Source organism: Curcuma longa, chromosome 3, assembly GCF_044706935.1.
Source record: "Curcuma longa cultivar G26 ecotype Majalengka, Jawa Barat chromosome 3, ITB_CL_G26_1.1, whole genome shotgun sequence".
NCBI classification, from domain to species: Eukaryota; Viridiplantae; Streptophyta; class Magnoliopsida; order Zingiberales; family Zingiberaceae; genus Curcuma; species Curcuma longa.
Genome location: NC_133863.1, coordinates 11,105,642 through 11,123,758, shown reverse-complemented (window position 1 = coordinate 11,123,758; position 18,117 = coordinate 11,105,642). Strand labels below are relative to the sequence as shown.

At 37.3% G+C, this 18,117-nt stretch overlaps 1 protein-coding gene across 1 annotated transcript; it reads left to right on the top strand.

Moving 5' to 3' along the window:
* The first annotated feature begins 2,222 nt into the window (after positions 1-2,222).
* LOC141825396 (lysine-specific demethylase JMJ705-like) lies at positions 2,223-13,356 on the top strand. Its single transcript, XM_074712779.1, has 7 exons — positions 2,223-3,123; positions 3,580-3,658; positions 3,737-3,804; positions 4,935-5,085; positions 6,803-7,512; positions 9,117-9,911; positions 11,421-13,356. The coding sequence occupies exons 1-7, from the start codon at positions 2,223-2,225 to the stop codon at positions 12,830-12,832; spliced, it is 4,116 nt and encodes a 1,371-aa protein (XP_074568880.1). The 3' UTR covers positions 12,833-13,356.
* The last annotated feature ends 4,761 nt before the right edge of the window (positions 13,357-18,117 follow it).

The following is an 18,117-nucleotide window of genomic DNA, read 5'->3' as shown; positions in this document are numbered from 1 at the left end:
TAATTTTTATGTGATTTCATTTACGTTTCAATATAACTATTGTTTATCGATCAAGGATTTTATTCTGAAAATTTCAAAATTTTATAAGAAATAAATAAATAAAACCATTTGGTTTAAAGTGGAGCAAGCACGGACTTTGCTTGAATCTATTCAACGGCCCGAGTTTCGCCATTTTCACTTTTCTATTAAAGGCTTATTTATGACTTTGGCAGGCTCCATTAATGACCGGACTTGTAATTCAAGGGCAACAAAGGAGAAATAATTAGCACTCACGTTTTGGCCAAAAATTAAAACTTAACGTTTTTGTTATCATTAAAATTATTTTTATATTGAAAAATATAAAAGAATAACACACTTATTTTTCATATGTAAAATTATAAAAAATTATTCTAACTTGATTAATTTTTAAAAATATTACACATTGTACTAGTTTTAGACAAAATATGAAGAGTATTTTGGGATGAAAAATAAGATGAGAAACCTTTAAAAAATTTTTTTCAATATGTGGTGTTCTTTTGGAGAGATCTTTTAATTTTTACCCGAATAATTATATAAAAATGTAATATCTTAACTCAAACTTTTAAACATTAAATCTAAACTTACAAAACATGTTCTGAAAGATAAATTTTTTTCCAAGAAAATTTAGTATAAGCCCAATCCAATTCAGTCAGGCCCAAATGGCCCATGTAACCATCGTCTAATATAATTTTTGGAGGGAAAAAAACAAAAAAAAGAAAGAAATCTACAAATGCTAAAAGAGAATTAAAAAAAAGGCAACTTTATGATATCAATAAAAAGGGAAAGATTCCATCCATGTCAATGGACACGGGCCCCACTCCGGCGGCATCAGTGTAAAATGGGCTTCGCGTCCTAACTCACCTCCCAACATTATTAAGAGAATATTTCACTTTGAAAAAAAGATGAATATTTTTTTATTTCATTTAAAAAATCCTACGGTATTTTATAGTTGAGATTACTTAATTAATCTGTTGAACGGAGGGAGGCAATAGTCATTTACTCTTGATACGGGAAACAAAGCAGGTGTTCTCGGGACATAACTGAGTTGGTTACGACGCAGCAGAGTTGTAAAAGAGAGTAAGAGTTTGAATTCTGATAAAATCAGGTAATACTCTGTTGCATCATGATCCACTGTAATTTTTTGATCGTATAGGGCCGCTAAGGTGACGTTTTATAATGAGAAACAAAGCATGTGGCTATTATATCCCGAAGGGGGGTAAAATAGACATTGCAATCGCTCTATGACCCGACCCGAGCTTGTGTCTAATAGATTTTAGACGGATGCATTTTGACTCAAAATTGCATCCACTCAACCATAGTCATGATTGACAGATGAAAATACCAAGGTACACAGACAGAGCCAGGCAAGGCTCTGTTTTTTTTTTGCCGCTTTTAGAAAAAAAGAAAACAAAAAAAAGGATAAAAAAGGGAGTAGGAAATGGGTGAAATGTAAATTGTTCTTATTAATAATATTTAATAAAAAATTATCGCATTACCTCCTCCTTTCCCTCTATCGCCACTTCTGGCTCGAAGAGAGACGGGCTCCAAAACCCTATAGTCAATAGGACTAACTGGGATTATCATTTTTAAAAAAATAAATATAGTTTAGAAAAAAAAAAAGATGAATATATTTTTATTCCATTAAAAAAATCCTACAGCACGGATCATTTAGTGATACTAGAAATAAAGCACGTATCGATTTATCTTTGATAGATGATTATAAAATTAATCGTTTAAAATTATTGTGGTCATAGATTCTACCTTTATTGCGGTAGAGAAACAAAGCTTGTGGCTATTATATCCCGAAGGGTAAAATAGACGTTGCAATCGCTCTATGACCCGACTCGAGCTTGTGTCTAATAGATTTTAGACGGATCCATTTTGACTTTAAATTGCATCCACGAAATCATAGTCATGATTGACAGATGAAAAAACCAAGGTACACAGACAGAGGCAGGCAAGGCTCTGTGTGTTTTTTTGCCGCTTTTAGAAAAAAAGAAAACAAAAAAAAGGATAAAAAAGGGAGTAGGAAATGGGTGAAATGTAAATTGTTCTTATTAATAATATTTAATAAAAAATTATCGCATTACCTCCTCCTTTCCCTCGATCGCCACTTCTGGCTCGAAGAGAGACGGGCTCCAAAACCCTGACCGCTCACACTCTCTCCTCTGTCTAGGAATGGGGAAGCGCCTTCTGCGTCACTAATGGCGTCCGCGGTGTCGTCGGCCGCTCCGGGAGTTGTGGCGCCGGAGCCACTGCCGCCGGAGGTACCGCCGTGGCTCAAAGCGCTCCCATTGGCGCCGGAGTTCCACCCCACCGAGCAGGAGTTCCTCGACCCCATCGCGTACATCCTCAGGATCGAGAGGGAGGCTTCCCCCTACGGCATCTGCAAGATCGTGCCTCCCTTCCCGCCCGCCCCTAAGAAGACGGCCGTCGCCAACCTCAACCGCTCCTTCGCCTCCCGCAATCTCTCGGGGAGCGGCGGCCGGAAGTCGTCCTCCTTCACCACGCGGCAGCAGCAGGTAGGGTTCTGCCCCCGCCGCCCCCGCCCCGTGCAGAAGCCCGTCTGGCAGAGCGGCGAGCGGTACACGCTCCAGCAGTTCGAGGCCAAGGCCAGGCAACTTGAGCGCTCCCACCTCCGCCGATCAGCCGGCCGCAGGGCTGCCTCCTCGGAGGCCCTCTCCCCGCTCGAGATTGAGACCCTGTTCTGGCGAGCCTCCGCCGACAAACCCTTTGCGGTGGAGTATGCCAACGACATGCCTGGATCAGGGTTTCCACTGCTGGCCCCTTCCACCCGGCGCTGGCGTGAGGACGCTCCGGCTAATGTTGGGGAGTCTGCATGGAACATGCGGGGAGTGTCGCGAGGTAAGGGATCGCTGCTGCGGTTTATGAAGGAGGAGATCCCCGGGGTGACATCCCCAATGGTCTACGCAGCAATGTTGTTCAGTTGGTTTGCGTGGCATGTTGAAGACCATGAGCTGCACAGCTTGAATTACCTGCATATGGGCGCGGGGAAGACCTGGTACGGAGTGCCGAGGGATGCTAGGCTCGCGTTAGAGGAGGTCGTTCGTGTGCATGGCTATGGAGGGGAGGTGAACCCGCTCGGTGGGTTTGTCTGCCTTGACATGCATATTTATCCTACTTTTCTTCCTTCTATCTACTTAATCGGTATTCTATCTTAGCCTTGTAATGCTTTTCTTAAAGATCTTCAGTCTTCACTAAACATAGGTTAGGTTTTCATGGGAAACTAAGAATTAAGATTGTAGATGGTTAGAGCCACCGTACCTTTTGCTGATACACATAGAGGAAACATTAGCTTATTAATCATTGCACAAAATGGAAAAAAGCATGTTGGTAACTTGATTAGCTAGTCATTCATACATTTGGAAGTCTAAAAACAAACCAATTTATGCAACACAGAAAGTCTTTTGCATAAAGACTGTGTAGGTTTTGCCTCTTTAGAACCTGCTTTGTAATTTATTTTGTTTTTATCCACTCAATTCTATTTATTCAACTAATTGCTTGCTAAACCTCATGCTAATGTGGTTAAGATGATGACAGTGACTTATGCAATCTTGGGTGAGAAGACCACAGTTATGTCTCCTGAAGTACTTGTTGGAGCAGGAATCCCATGTTGCAGGTGATAATTTAGAACATAGTGATTTTGTTATTTTATCTATTATTTACTAACACTGTAAAATTATGTTTATTGAATTAGGTTGGTTCAGAATGCTGGTGACTTTGTCGTCACTTTTCCTGGGGCTTATCATTCTGGGTTCAGTCACGGTAAACCATTATTTTCGCCATCATGATGACCTTATTATGAATAATTATTTCTGCTGAATAGCTGACACCATACTGATAGATGAAAAAAAGGATCAGGTAAGGCTCAAATTATATTTTTGAGATATGCCAACTATGTGGATGATAAACCACTGACCTTAGGCAAACACTCTGTTCCAGACATGCCTTGTTTCACAGGCTTAGTCATAGCATCTTCAAAAGTGACCTGACCTAGCTAGGAATTAGGATAATGGCGAGACTCCTTAAATCCTTGTCCATGTTTTAAGCCTCACCTAGTAAAAATAATCTATAAATTCATTTAAACAAATTTATTCTATCTTGCAAATATAGGTAGTACATGTACCTTCTGAGCCTGCATAGGTTAAATGTATTGGATTCTATTAACCCTTTTCAAGGGCTGGGTACTAACGGAGTGAGGTTTCTTATTGGCAAAGCTGTTTCGGTTTGACCAATCAGCTAAAACCTGATCTGTTCTTGTCATAATGCCACCCCAATTTGTGTTGATAGGCTTCTTCACTTACCAAAAATTCAAGCATAGTGGATATGTTAGAATTATAATAACTCACATCTTCTATAATGATTACATGCTAAGAGTTCAAAGTTTATTCAACTGTCAGATGGAGAGGTTCTCATTTCTAGTATCTTAATTGGACAGTTTATGACAGGATTCATGTATGTTGTATTTTCTAAATTTGTTTCTTGTTTGACACACTTCACATTATTAAGGTTCTAAATTTTGTTTCTTTGAAATATATAATCATAGTTACTGTTGAAGATTAAACCATGTTGCAAACACAACATATTGTGATCAGCAATTTGTCTTCAATGGAATTTGTGAAAAATTAGCCAGTGCAATTGATCGTCATGAAAGTTGTCTTGATAGTTTGATTGAATATTTTTTGTTATGATAATCTAAAATACACTTTTGATTGCATAAGATAACTTAGTTGTATCATCATCTTGGTATTTCCTAATTTTTGAAGCCTTGATATACAGTCTGATATGCATATCCAAGATTCTTAAACTTGATTTGCCATATCATATGTGGAAATTTTCATACCAAGACACCGTTATTGCATTTATTAGAATGATTTCTTCTTTTTTCATTGTAGGATTCAATTGTGGTGAAGCAGCAAATATAGCTACTCCTGAATGGTTGAGATTTGCTAAAGAAGCTGCAGTGAGGAGGGCTTCAATAAACTATCCACCTATGGTGTCTCATTATCAATTGCTATGTGCGCTTGCATTATCATCAAGCAGAAGGTTTGCTGTTGCTTTATTTTGTATATTATCTTTCTGTTAGTGTGTATCACTTTCTCTTATAACTATCTTTTGTATAAGTTTGCTTTGCAAGTAGCTGGTAGTTATGAAGGTAAAAAGTAATAAAGGGGTCTGAAGGGGATCAGTAGTGTTGATTGCTGGCAAAATAGTATTACTTGGAATTGTGTAGTTTGTTTTCTGTTTTCTTTTGATATCTCTCACACCTGTCTTTCTTCCTCTGTGCCAACTCTTTTTTGCCCATTGGAAGTTTATCTTCATATTATGGTTTTATGATGAGCTGTTCAAGGACTGATCTACTGCTTCCTGAGTTTTCAGGGTCTGTGTTTGTTCCTTTTCTATCATATGGCTCTAATCTCAAATGCACACTAGAATACCAAAGATTGAACACTAGACCTTCTCAATATATGGATAATGGAGTACATATGGTGAGTATGAATTGGACATACTGCTACTTTACTCACAGTATCGGAAAGCTTGCTAGTTAAATATGTTTGACATATTGTTGTCACATTTTCAATTCTTGCTGAAGAGCTATTTTCCCTGCATTCCAAATTTCCATTATACAAGGATCTTGAGTATAAAATAAATATTGAGATTTTTTGACAGCCCAGTCTCTTATCTATCTATAAGGCTATGGTATTAGTGATTTTCAGAGGGGTTAAAATGAACATATTTAAAGCATGTGACGATTGAACCTATGAGTTGCTTGATTTATGTGTAGAACTAATTGCATATTTTAAAGCTAATGTGAAGAGGATATATGTCAGAATTACTATAAAAAAATTACTGTTACTACTTATCTAAAGCTCAGCTTTATAGTGCAATTATGGGAATGGATATTCTTTTAAGAAACAATGTAGGCAACCACCTATGCAGATGGGTTCATATGAGTCCTTGACTGTAGTCCCTATTCAAGTTTTCTGTTTGGTGTTAGTTCATGTGGTTTATGTTGTGACATATGCACTGCATTGTACTGATGCACCATTTATGGTTGACATCAGCATTGCTTTTGTGAGACATCATTTTTTTCTCATTCCTAAGGTGTAAAAGAGATAAATTAAAATGTTTTGCAAATTACACGAGTTATAAGTATTCTTGTGAATCATGATAACTATTTCTTTGCTTTCTGATAACATAAATATATTCTTGATGAATAATTTGTTAAATGCATCTCTCCCCTTTTCATCTTTTTTATTCAAGCAAACTTCTTACATTATATCCCTTTGTATGTTCTCAGTTTGGCTTACCCTTATGCTTCTAGTTTCTATTGTATTTCTTTGTGTATATAAAAGTTATGCCTTTTATTTTATTTTATTTTTTCAATAAGTAATTAGAATGAACTGTGATGGCATAACTGCCTAGATTCTCAGTTGGGCTTCCATCTCACAGAATCTATTTTTCTTCCACATTTTATGTTTCAATAAAGGAATATGAGGTTATAACTTCTTCTTTGGTTATGAAATGCAATATTTATTTATTTTTAGTTTGATAAATGTGAATGCAATAGATTTAATTTTTCTTGTGGTGGGCTGGTAGCTATGATGCAAATCACATTATTTTATGAAATCTTTCATTGAAAAGATACACATGGATATCCTGCTATGTATATGATGGTCTTAGAAGAATTGCTTTTCTACTTATGAATTTATGCTTCAGATGCATAATTCTTATGTAGAATGATTGCCCTTTTTCTTTATAGGATGCCCATAGGCAATGGAAGCGAACCACGAAGTTCTAGGCTAAAAGATAAGATGAAAGGAGAAGGAGAAGAGGTGGTAAAAAATGCATTTGTTCAAAGTGTGATCCAAAATAATCGCCTCCTTGATATTCTTCAGGATGCTGGAACATCCTGCGTAGTTCTTCCACAAAATGCATATGGAAGTTCTTTCTATTCAAATTCACTGGTCAGGTCTCAAGTCAAGTTAAAGCCAAGATTATCACTTGGTCTATGCAGTCATCAAGAAGCTGTAGATGCATCACGACTTGTTCCTTCTAGTGATGTTGGTCCTGGATGGAATTCAAGAATTAGAAATTTCAATGGGTTGTTTTCATATGGAGGAAATTCATCTGTAGAAAGCGATAAAATGATTTCATCTAGCACATCTGATGAACATGCTAGTCCTTGTGTCCTCTCCTCAACCTTTGTTTTACAAAATTTGGAAGGTGAAAAAGAAGGGACAATACAAGCTAATGGTTTGCTGGATCAAGGATTGTTGTCATGTGTAACATGTGGAATTTTGAGCTTTGCTTGTGTGGCTATCATTCAACCAAGAGAGGCAGCAGCCAAATATCTAATTTCTGCTGATTGTGATTTCCTTAAGGATCATGCCATTGGTTCTGGAGAAGTTGCAGATGTAAATACAAATAAAAATTGGAAGTCAAATGGAAACAATTTGGTTGCTGACATTGGTAAGACGCTACTTCAATTTTGCAAGTTTCATCAGAATAATTCTCTTGTTCATTTCTAATGAATTTTAAACTTCAATGTTCTTTTTTTTTGTTCTACTTAAATTTGCTTAAGTTTAAAAATGGGATCTTTCTGGAGAAAACTCTCTTTTCTCCTCTAAGATATTACTAGTATAGAGATGCTTTGCTTACTGAGTCTTGTAGTCGTGAGGACCTTTTATTGTAACTGATACTATGAGATGAACTATGAAAACTGTGTTTGAGATTGTTAAGAGCTGCTTCCTAAATTCTTAATCAAACATATATCAGTTTTAATATTTGACAGATTCCACCAGATTATGTGCTTCCTGACTTTCTGCTGAATTCAAGGTTTAAAATATCGAGCTGTGCCGGAATTTCGGTCCCCGACCAGAACGATACAGTTTCGGTACCGTATCGGACTATGCCGGTATAGTTTCGGTATTTTTAAAATATAAAATATATTAATTAAAATAAAAAAATTTAATCTAAATATTAAAAAATAAAAAATAATTTTTTTGATAATTTTATAGGTTTTAATAAAGCCTATTTAAATTATTCTGAACTATAACTTTGAACTATAGCTAGGAATTGATTATTAAAACCTAATTAAACCCTAAGTTTTAAAAATAAAAAAAATAAAAATCGCCGACAGCGCCGCGCAATCGGTGCGCGTGGCCCGCGCGTAGCGTTGCTGGCGGCTCGCCGGCCTCGGCGGCGTCGCCGAGGCCTCGCGACGCCTCCGGAGGCATTCCTCGGTCGGAATTCCTGTGCCGGTGCTGTGCCCGGTGCCGGTGCCTCGGCGGAACGAAATTTTTCGTGCGTATCGTCCAATACGGCACGAGATTTCAATCCTTGGCTGAATCATAGGCCTCCTCAAGATTTTAATATTTGAAGGTTGTTGCTAAATGCGTTTTTTGGCTATCTTGATGGAAAACCTAGAAACTTATTGTTTGTTAATAAATTTTCTTTAATTTTTGGTTAATGTTGCTCAATGCTCATGAGAAAAATATATACTAGTTCATCTAATGCTCGTTCTTTGTTATGTTAATCTGGTGGAAGGATGTTTATGTTGGAGATTGGTTGTTTGGTCAAACAAAACATTAAAACCTTGGAGATGTATAACTTCCTTCTGGAATGTAGAATATTGGTCTAAGATTGGAGAACTTTAACAATAAACTTTTGGATTTACTTGTTATCCAATCTAATCTTCGGCATCAGTTCAAGTATGTACCTTTTGTTGTTCTTTGTTAATCATTATTTCTTTCTTGTGGTTTATTTGCACTTGATCCACATTGGCCCTTTTCACATATTTGTAGATTTTGGGTTGTGTTACCCTAACGAATCTTCATTCTACAGAGCTTAGATATTGATTTTTTTGGTTTCTTTTGCAATACTGAAAGATCAATATCTTTTTCTTTGGTCAAATGAAATATATCATAGCATTCTTTCTGCATCTCACTTGCTGGAAATAGGCTCCTTGACTGTACTGTTTATCTATTTTTATTCATTACATTCTTTGCCTGTTGCGGAAATTTACTCTGCTGATTGATGAAATGATAACTGATTTTTCTGTTACCTTTATTCAGCTCAGGGTTCAGACCAGAGTGTTGATATGTTTTCTGATGTTACATGTCCAAGAGATACTTCTGCACTTGATCTTTTAGCTTCTGTTTATGCTGATACATCCGACATCGAAGATGGTGTCCAAGATGATGACAAAAATGTTGTGGAAGATTCAACACCATGTAATGGCAATCATTACTCTGAAACTGCTGTTGCACTCCGAAATATCTTCTCGAAGGAGGCTGCATGTGAGTTGGACTTGTGTTTGGCAGGATCAGACAGCCAAATTGCTACATCAGCTCAAGGTCCTCAATCTGTGGGCGTTTCATATAATTTAGATGGGAAAACCAATTGTTTTGTGGATGGCAAAAGCCATCTAAAATCAGAGTTATCTAGTCCAAGCCAATCAGAAACAGGGGACATAGTGAATACATCTGATTCAGAGTATAATGATACTGTAAGGCTTGAGGGGGAACCTAGAGATGTAGGTTGCAAGAAACTATATGGTGTTTGTGAAAAGATTATGACTACTGGAGATTACTACAGCATATTGAGAATGGGAAATCAAACATCTATTTCATCAAACATTTCTGTCAAACGTGATATTTGTGGCAACCCAACTGTGCCAGGATTCAAGGCTGGGATACATTCAGAAATGATGAATTTTGATCCAAAATTGTCAATCTGTACACCAACCATGCAAGGATCCGACAAGGATTCTTCCCGAATGCATGTATTCTGTCTTGAGCATGCTGCAGAAGTTGAAAAACGACTGCAGCCAGTAGGTGGGGTGCATATGATGCTTCTATGTCATCCAGGTGATGTTCTGAATTATGCGATCATGCATTTCTGTTGAATGACTATTTTATGTTGTATTAGTTTTTACTCTTATCCTAAAATATCATTTCTTTGTATTATTTCTAACTTTTTTCCCATTTATCCTTATACCTTTCCTTTGTGTTTGTATCTTTGTGTTTGTTCCTTTCCCTTAGAGATGCAGCTTTGTAGGGATTTTGCTGCAGGAGTTGCTTTTTTCCTTAACTTTTATATAAATTTCCAAAGATTCATGTTTTGTCTCATGTTTGGTCTGCTAAGATTTATATACTTATTTCGTAGATAACAACCTTCCCAGATAGTAATTAAGAACTCAGATATTCAAATTATCTTTTTTTGCGAACTGAAACAAAAAGCTGGACACTGTTTCCACGAAACTTGAAGCAGAAAACTGAAAGCAGTTTCAAGATCTGCTGTAGGTATTCGAACATGATTGCTTATGTTAAGGCATAAGAGAGCCTGTTTCATTTCCATTTCAAACTGACAAAAATAGAAACTTATGTTGCTGTTCAATTTAAGATATAGACAACTTTCTGAAGCCACAAAAGTGTTAGAAGATGATTGTGTTAGTGTGTAAGAAAGTGTGCTTCATTCCATTTCACATTGGCAAACTATGAACGAGGATTGCTGTTGAGCATTGTGTAGCTTTATTGTCAGATACATTGGCTTGCTTAATTAACAGTGGTTCTTTATGACAGTGATAGCTAGAAACACCATTCCATTAAACAGGTAGGAATTAAATATCCTTGTTATCATTTTAATGCATATGTATGATTGCCTATTACATGCGACCAGGGATACCTAAGTAATGGAAACCACTTAGGAAACCAACTCACTACGACCAGGAGCAATTGTGCATTTATTGATCTTCGTACTGTTGAAGAATGTTGTAGATTTCTTTGCAATTTGTCTTTTCTATTTTGTTTAAAATCTTGTCTGCTGCATCTACTAACAGCTGCTCATTATTAGGGTGATAGCTAGAAGCTCTATTCTATTAAACATGTACTAAATAAATAATTACACTGTCATTTTAATGTTTTCTGCTTTATGCATCTCTACGAATTAAACCTTCTTCAAACATAAATCTTATTCTTTTATTGCTGCTTGTATGGTGGTTATGAAGTTGTGCGTTGTGGGAGGGGGGGGGGGGGGGGGGGGGGGGGGGGGGGGGGGGGGGGGGGGGGGGGGTGGGATGTAATTCAGCTGTAATCTATGTTGAGCATAACCTATCTAATGTGTTGCAATGGAGAACGATTCTCTTTCAAGAATCCTGTGAGCTGTAGCTTTCATGATACCTGAGTGGAGTGTGCGCATACGATTTGAATGTTGTAACCTGATGTACATGTTTGCATCCAGAGTTAACTTAAAACTGCATGAACATATGCTTGATTCTTGTCAAGTGATAATTGCGTTTTATTTGTTTTTCTTTATGCACATATTCTAAAGCTATCTGTAGAGATTGTAAAGTGATTTGTCTGTAATGATAAATGCAGTTTATCCCAAAATAGAATCAGAAGCAAAGTTGCTGGCAAAAGAATTAGGAATTGACTATGTTTGGAAGAACGTTAAATTCAGGGAGGCTAATGAAGAAGACCAAACAAGAATAAAAGCAGCCCTAGAGGATGAAGAAATCATGCCTGTGAATAGTGATTGGACTGTGAAATTGGGAATCAACCTCTACTATACTGCAAGCCTCAGCAAATCACCTCTCTACAACAAGCAAGTTCCATATAATCCGATCATATACAAAGCCTTTGGTTACAACTCTGTTCGTAACTCCCCTGTGAAGTCACAGGCTTGTGGTAGACGTCCAGGCCGGCAGAAGAAAATAGTCGTTGCTGGTAGGTGGTGTGGGAAGGTTTGGATGTCAAACCAAGTCCATCCATTTTTAGCCTACAAAAATGAAACTCTTGACCAGGAGCAGCCCGAAGAGGTTTTCTCTCTCAACCCTGACCTGAAACCTTTGGTGGAGACTGATACAGATCGTACCAGCAAAGCATCATCCCAAAGGAATCAAACTGGTGACAATCTGTCTGCAAAAAGGACCGGAAAGAAGAGGAAGAAGTCTATGAGGAAGGCAAAATCTAAGAAACCCAGATACTCAAGGGCAGAGAGAAATCCAAAAATGGAAGATGTATCTGAGACTCCAGCATCACCATTAGGAAGGACTCTAAGAAGCAGTCTGTTGAGGCAGAAGGAAGGCACCAGCCAGCTTAAATTGAGTTCCAAAATTGAATCAGGAGGTCCTAGCACATGTCTCAGGAAACGACCATCCAAGTCTGAAGATCTAAAGAAAAAATTGGCTGTCAAGAAACAATTTGCAAAGAGGAAACCCAGAAAATCTCAACCTGTGAATCTTACAACCAGGGATGAGGATGAACAATACACATGTGACAAACAATCTGGAAAGAGGAAACCCAAAAAGTCTCAACCTGTGAATCTTACGACCAAGGATGATGATGACCAATACACTTGTGATAAACAATCTGCAAAGAGGAAACCTAAAAAATCTCAAACTATGAATCTTACGACCAAGGATGAGGATGAACAATACACGTGTGATATTGAGGGCTGCTTCATGAGCTTTGGCACAAAGCATGAGTTGACATTACACAAGAGAGACATTTGCCCAGTAAAAGGTTGTGGGAAGAAATTTTTCTCTCACAAGTATCTGGTGCAGCACAGGAAGGTACATACTGATGACCGGCCATTGGTCTGCCCATGGAAGGGGTGCAAGATGACTTTCAAGTGGCCATGGGCCCGAACTGAACACATACGAGTGCATACTGGGGATCGCCCTTATGTCTGCTCTGAACCTGATTGTGGCCAGACATTTCGTTTTGTGTCAGATTTTAGCCGCCACAAGCGGAAAACAGGGCACTCTGTAAAAAAGAGTCGAAGATGACTGGTCCGTGCAGTCTCATTTGATGCAGGTGATTCGAAGATTGTAAAATAATGTTCTTGATTGAATGTGCCATTGCTGGCTTTGCAGGTAGAAGCCTCACTGCATGTTCCTCCATTAGTGAACACTAATCTTTCTAGTTTCCACCATTGATCCAATCAAATTGACATTGATTTGTAAGTTATCTTAATCCATCAGTCAAGAGACTGATGTTGATGCAGCTGCCAGAAACCTGCCTGACATAGCACCCGCCTAGACAACTTTAATTTTGTTGATTGCCCCTCTGTAGCATAAGGGCGCATCTCTTCTAATTAGTGAATGTTGATGAGCTCCATTACCCTGTTCTTTTTGTTTCCGGCTCCAATTGCAGGCCTGGAGAAGCCTATGGCCGTAAGCTAATGCATGTTATTAGCCAGTTGGAGAATAGTTTGATAGACAGGTGAGCCCGTTGCTATTTCTTATGGCATTGTTTTATATCCTTGCAGCCATTAGTTTCATCTCTGTTAAAGATTATTGAGCTTAACATGGTTAATAGTAGGTTTCTAATTTCTTAAATTAGTTTTATATCCTTGTAGTTGTGAAGCATTTGGTTAAAGGTATAACTCTGCTTGCAACGAAAAAAGGTGGTTCTCCATTTAAGAACATGAACTTTAAGTTTTGGTTGAATTCTGAATTGGATGTTGGTGGACTATTGCTATGTTTGGTAGGGTAGAATGGAATGGAATTACATTGGCTCATTCCCTATCTATTCCATTGCAATATTTGCTAGCACAATTTAGGGTGATCACAATGAATGAATGGTTCCGTTTCACAATTTTCATAATTAAGCTGCTAAATGTTTCTATCACCTCTCCTCTAAATATAACATTATGTGATATTTTGCAATGCTAAGAGATAGTTGCACTTAGCTTGGCCATGTCGAGTGGAATGTGCAGGCTAATTGGATGGACCAGGTGGTCTCAGCTAGTTGGGTTGACTAAATAGGTCAACCAAACCAAACATTTGAGTTGATTTAGATGTGCCTAGCAATCGAATAAATTAGTCAGGCATGATGGATTAGAAGAGTTGGGTGAATTAGACAAGTTGAGTGGGTCAACCATGTTAGGTAGATGTGACGATGCATGTGCACTATTTTGATGGGGTCGATTGGGCAAATTGGACATACCAAACAGAGTAAGTAGGTTAAAATTTAATGAGTTTGCTAAGAAAGTGAAATGATTTATACTACAAGACTTTATTTCCCTTCTGATTTCTCTCCTCCAGAAGAGAAACGTACACCTCCAATTATTGCTGTTCTCAGTGTAGTTTGTGGATTGTATAAAAGAAACAGTGTGGCTGGAGCCCTAAACAATAAATAAACGTTCCAAAACAGATGTGCAACTTATTTTAATTATTAAGGTCTGCCGAAAATACTTGGAACTTTTGCTCCAAGTAGATTTGGATGTATTTGAACATTTGAACCTCCCGTTGAAACTATTTTTTAAGAGATTATTTGATCATCCTCTGTTCATGAAAATACACGACAAAAATACGAATTAGCCAAACTTCTGGAATATCAATATGAAAATCTATTATCTTGTAGTTCATCGTCGGAATGGCTTGTGCGGCTTCGAGAGGCTCTCCTCCGATGTCAACTCCTCGTCCTTGAACAGAATGACTTCAGTGACCATTGAGAAGACTAGTGTTTAGCAGCATGATTACCAATGGTGGCAGCTTCTTCGCAATTGTTGACCATCAAATGTTCGATGAAATGTCCGCGGAGGGGATGAGGAGTTGCCCTTGCGCAACAGCTCAGAGCTTAAGATAAAGCATTGAGTTTAAGTTAGAACACTGGAGTGAGGAGAGGAAGTAGTAATGGTTAGAAATGACAACGGAGACGTTGAGAAGGAAGAGGTCACATGATAATTTTGGAAGGTCGACCTGTGGGTGAAGGAAAAATATGATAATTTGAGAGATTATATTGGTTAAAACAAACTAAGAACTAGACTGACCTTTGAGAAAAAACCCAAGTTGATCAACTGAATTGATTGATTATATTTGTTTTCAAACAAATCAATGAAAAAAAAACATATCGAACCGAGTAGACTATGTGCCTATTTAACGTTTCCATGCCAACTTTTTTTAATAATTTAGATATTAAATTTTGACTAATTTTGCCATGGAAAATTTCCATAATTCCTTGTCATTTTCTATACACAGGTTGAGTGGTCCACTGGATGCCTAAGTCAATTAATGTTTTTGTTTTTTTGAAAAGATTGGACTTGTCGGATGAACACAAAACCAAATATAACTTCCTTTAGGAAAGTTATTTGTTTTTAGACAATAATTATTATAGAAATCAAACTAAGTAATATAAATTTCTAAAAGTTTTATAAATTTACTTGCTCTAATTTTTAAAATTTTAAATTTAAAAGATATGCCTCAAATAAATATATCAAATTTAAAAATGTCTCAAATTTTAACTCAAATTATTTTAAGTCTATTTATTGAAAGTGTGTTTGGGCTAGAAATATAGTATGTATCAAATTACTTAAAAGATATGTCTCAAATTAAGATATCAAATTTAAAAATGTCTTTTTAAATCTATTTATCAAAAGTGTCATTGGGCTATGAATATAATATGCATCAAATTGCCTTTTTATATTCTTTCCTCAATTTTCTTCAATATCGCGAGATAATATTTTATTTATTTTCTTCTAAAAATAAGCTCCTTAACAATATCATGTGTTTCAATAAAAAAAAATGGATTACTATATAGAACACAAAAGTTTCATGTAAGAAACTGGATTTCAATTTAACATGATGTTTAAAAAAAAACAGAAACAGAAAATTTCCGATTTCGACGGAGTCGCGGGTGGTTTAGGGAGCGAGAACTAGTCTCAAGTTACCCCCTTCTCGCTGTTACTTATTTATACCGATGTGGATCGAACGACTGCCCTCGCTCCGTTTCTCCCTCTTCGCGGTTCGCGTCATCCCGATCGATTCGTCGCCAGATAAATCACTCGCCAAGGTGCGGATGCTCTTCTGTTCTGGATTTTTGTGAAGAAAAGCTTTGCTTTAGGTTTCTGTCGATTTCACATTTGCCTTTTTTATGTTGCGAAGATTGTCGATTTAACTATTTGATCTTTTGCATGAGAAATTTAGCTGCTGATTTTGTTCGGCGGAACGTGATTAGGGTGTGATTGTTCTTAAAACAAACGGAGCTGTTTTCTGGATGAAAATTTTCAGACTTGTTTTTTTGTTATTGGGAAATTATTTTACTAACCTCTTGAATTCTAAAACATGAATGAAGATCTAATTACGATAAAATCTATAATAAAAATAAATATAAAAAAGAGATGATAAAACCTGATTGCAGCATCGTTCTTTTGTATCATCCATGAATTTGAAATAGGATGATGGTGCTGTAATCTCTTCGTTTATTGAGAACAAAGAGATATTGCCAAATCCTTAATCACATATATGACTTAATTTATTATCAGTCCATTAATAATAACGTCTTAGATTTTCTTAACAGATATCTACACATAAAAACTCAGCAAAGGGATAAAATCCATCACTGGTTTCAATGCTTTTATGCACATGGTTTCGTGATTGTAAAGAGATTTTAACTACTTCACAATCTTGATGGTAAGAACTGTGTTATAATCTGTCTACATTCCTACACTAAGTATGCAGTACTCCTCTTAAGAGGACACTCTTCTATACCAATAACATCCCCATTCATTCAGAATATATGAAGGATCAAAATGACAAATTTTTGATTGAAATTAGACATTTTAGTGTATTAATTAGCTATTCTGGTTTCCTTGAATTCACTGTGGTTGCTGTTTTGTGTAGTCTAGAGTCGAACCTTATCGTGGACACTTTAGCAGTATTGTGACTTAATTGATGAACAATTTAATTAGTTTGGCAGTTTCAGGTTTAGCTCTTGAATTTGAGAGAAGACTGTGAGGACCTACCCGAAGTTGTTTTGTCCTTTAGCAGTATTGTGACTTAATTGATGAACAATTTAATTAGTTTGGCAGTTTCAGGTTTAGCTCTTGAATTTGAGAGAAGACTGTGAGGACCTACCCGAAGTTGTTTTGTCCTTTTATTTGATTGTCTCTAGAAGATAATTGTTCCGGCCAATACATCGTGGATGACTCAAACATCAATTTAAGAACTACTGACATATACGCTCCTTGAAGATGGTTGCAGAGAAAGATGAAGAAACCTGAAAAACACTCCAAAAAGAGGGTTAGATGACACCGGGGGTGAGTCCTGGTAAACCACTCCGACGTTCAAGTTAGGATTTTGCGTGAGGAAAGAGTTTAATGACTTGAAAAAATTAGGACTAATGTGTGCATACCTATGCCCATAGATATGGTCTCCGAAATATTAGCATTTGTTTAGGAAAAATTCTAAGATATTCGTTCCAATTTTTTAGAAGGATTCTGTCAGTTTTTATCTTATTTGGGGATATTTTTCCTATTTTCTCGGACGAGACAATCCCGGGATCTCCTAATTATATGAGTTGACCGCCCTTTGGTATTAAAGCATATGTTAAGGTTGAGGTTCGGTACGTGATGCCTAGGTCCAAACAGAAGTCAACACGAGATGTGGGAGGCATGCCAAGACTGGAGTATGAGGTCGGCACGAGATGCGGGAGGTATGCTGAGACCGGAGCATGAGGTCAACACAAGATACGAGAGGTATGCCGAGATCGGAGCATGAGATCAAGGTATGCACGAGATATGAGAGGTATATCGAGATCGGAGCATGAGGTCGACACGAGATGCGAGAGGTATGTCGAGACTAAAGCATGAGGTTGAACTCGGATCCTAGAAGAAACTTAAAAAGTCAAGAAATTAATCTATATTTTAACATAAAACGATTATACTTATCCTACTCTTCTATACTTCTCTAAGTCTCCCCTTTTCTTCTGTAAAAAAGTGGAATCCGCCACCTGGGGTCCCACGACTATATCTGTGAGGAGGTAAATCGAGAAACTGTAGTTGGTCACGATGCATGATTCGTCAGGATTCGAACCCTTGTACTCTTCTACAAGTCTGTTATGTCGTAACCAACTCAGCTATGCCACGGGGCTCTAAGTCTTCCCTTATTTTGAAGATAAGAAACCACCCTGGGTTATCACATAATGAGCACGTGTTTACTAAAAAGACTCCATCAGATCAACAATAAAATAGGGATTATAATAAACACTACACTGCATTGCTAGTTGCGGACAAAGGATTTGTTGTTTGTAATGGTTGTCTAAAGATGTGACCCACATGGGCGGTGCTTAC

Coding starts and splice junctions, on each gene's coding strand:
- LOC141825396 (XM_074712779.1), top strand. CDS start 2,223: ATGGCGTCCGCGGTGTCGTCGGCCGCTCCGGGAGTTGTGGCGCCGGAG. Junction 5,086..6,802: donor GCATTATCATCAAGCAGAAG/GTTTGCTGTTGC, acceptor TTTTCTTTATAG/GATGCCCATAGGCAATGGAA. Junction 7,513..9,116: donor CAATTTGGTTGCTGACATTG/GTAAGACGCTAC, acceptor ACCTTTATTCAG/CTCAGGGTTCAGACCAGAGT.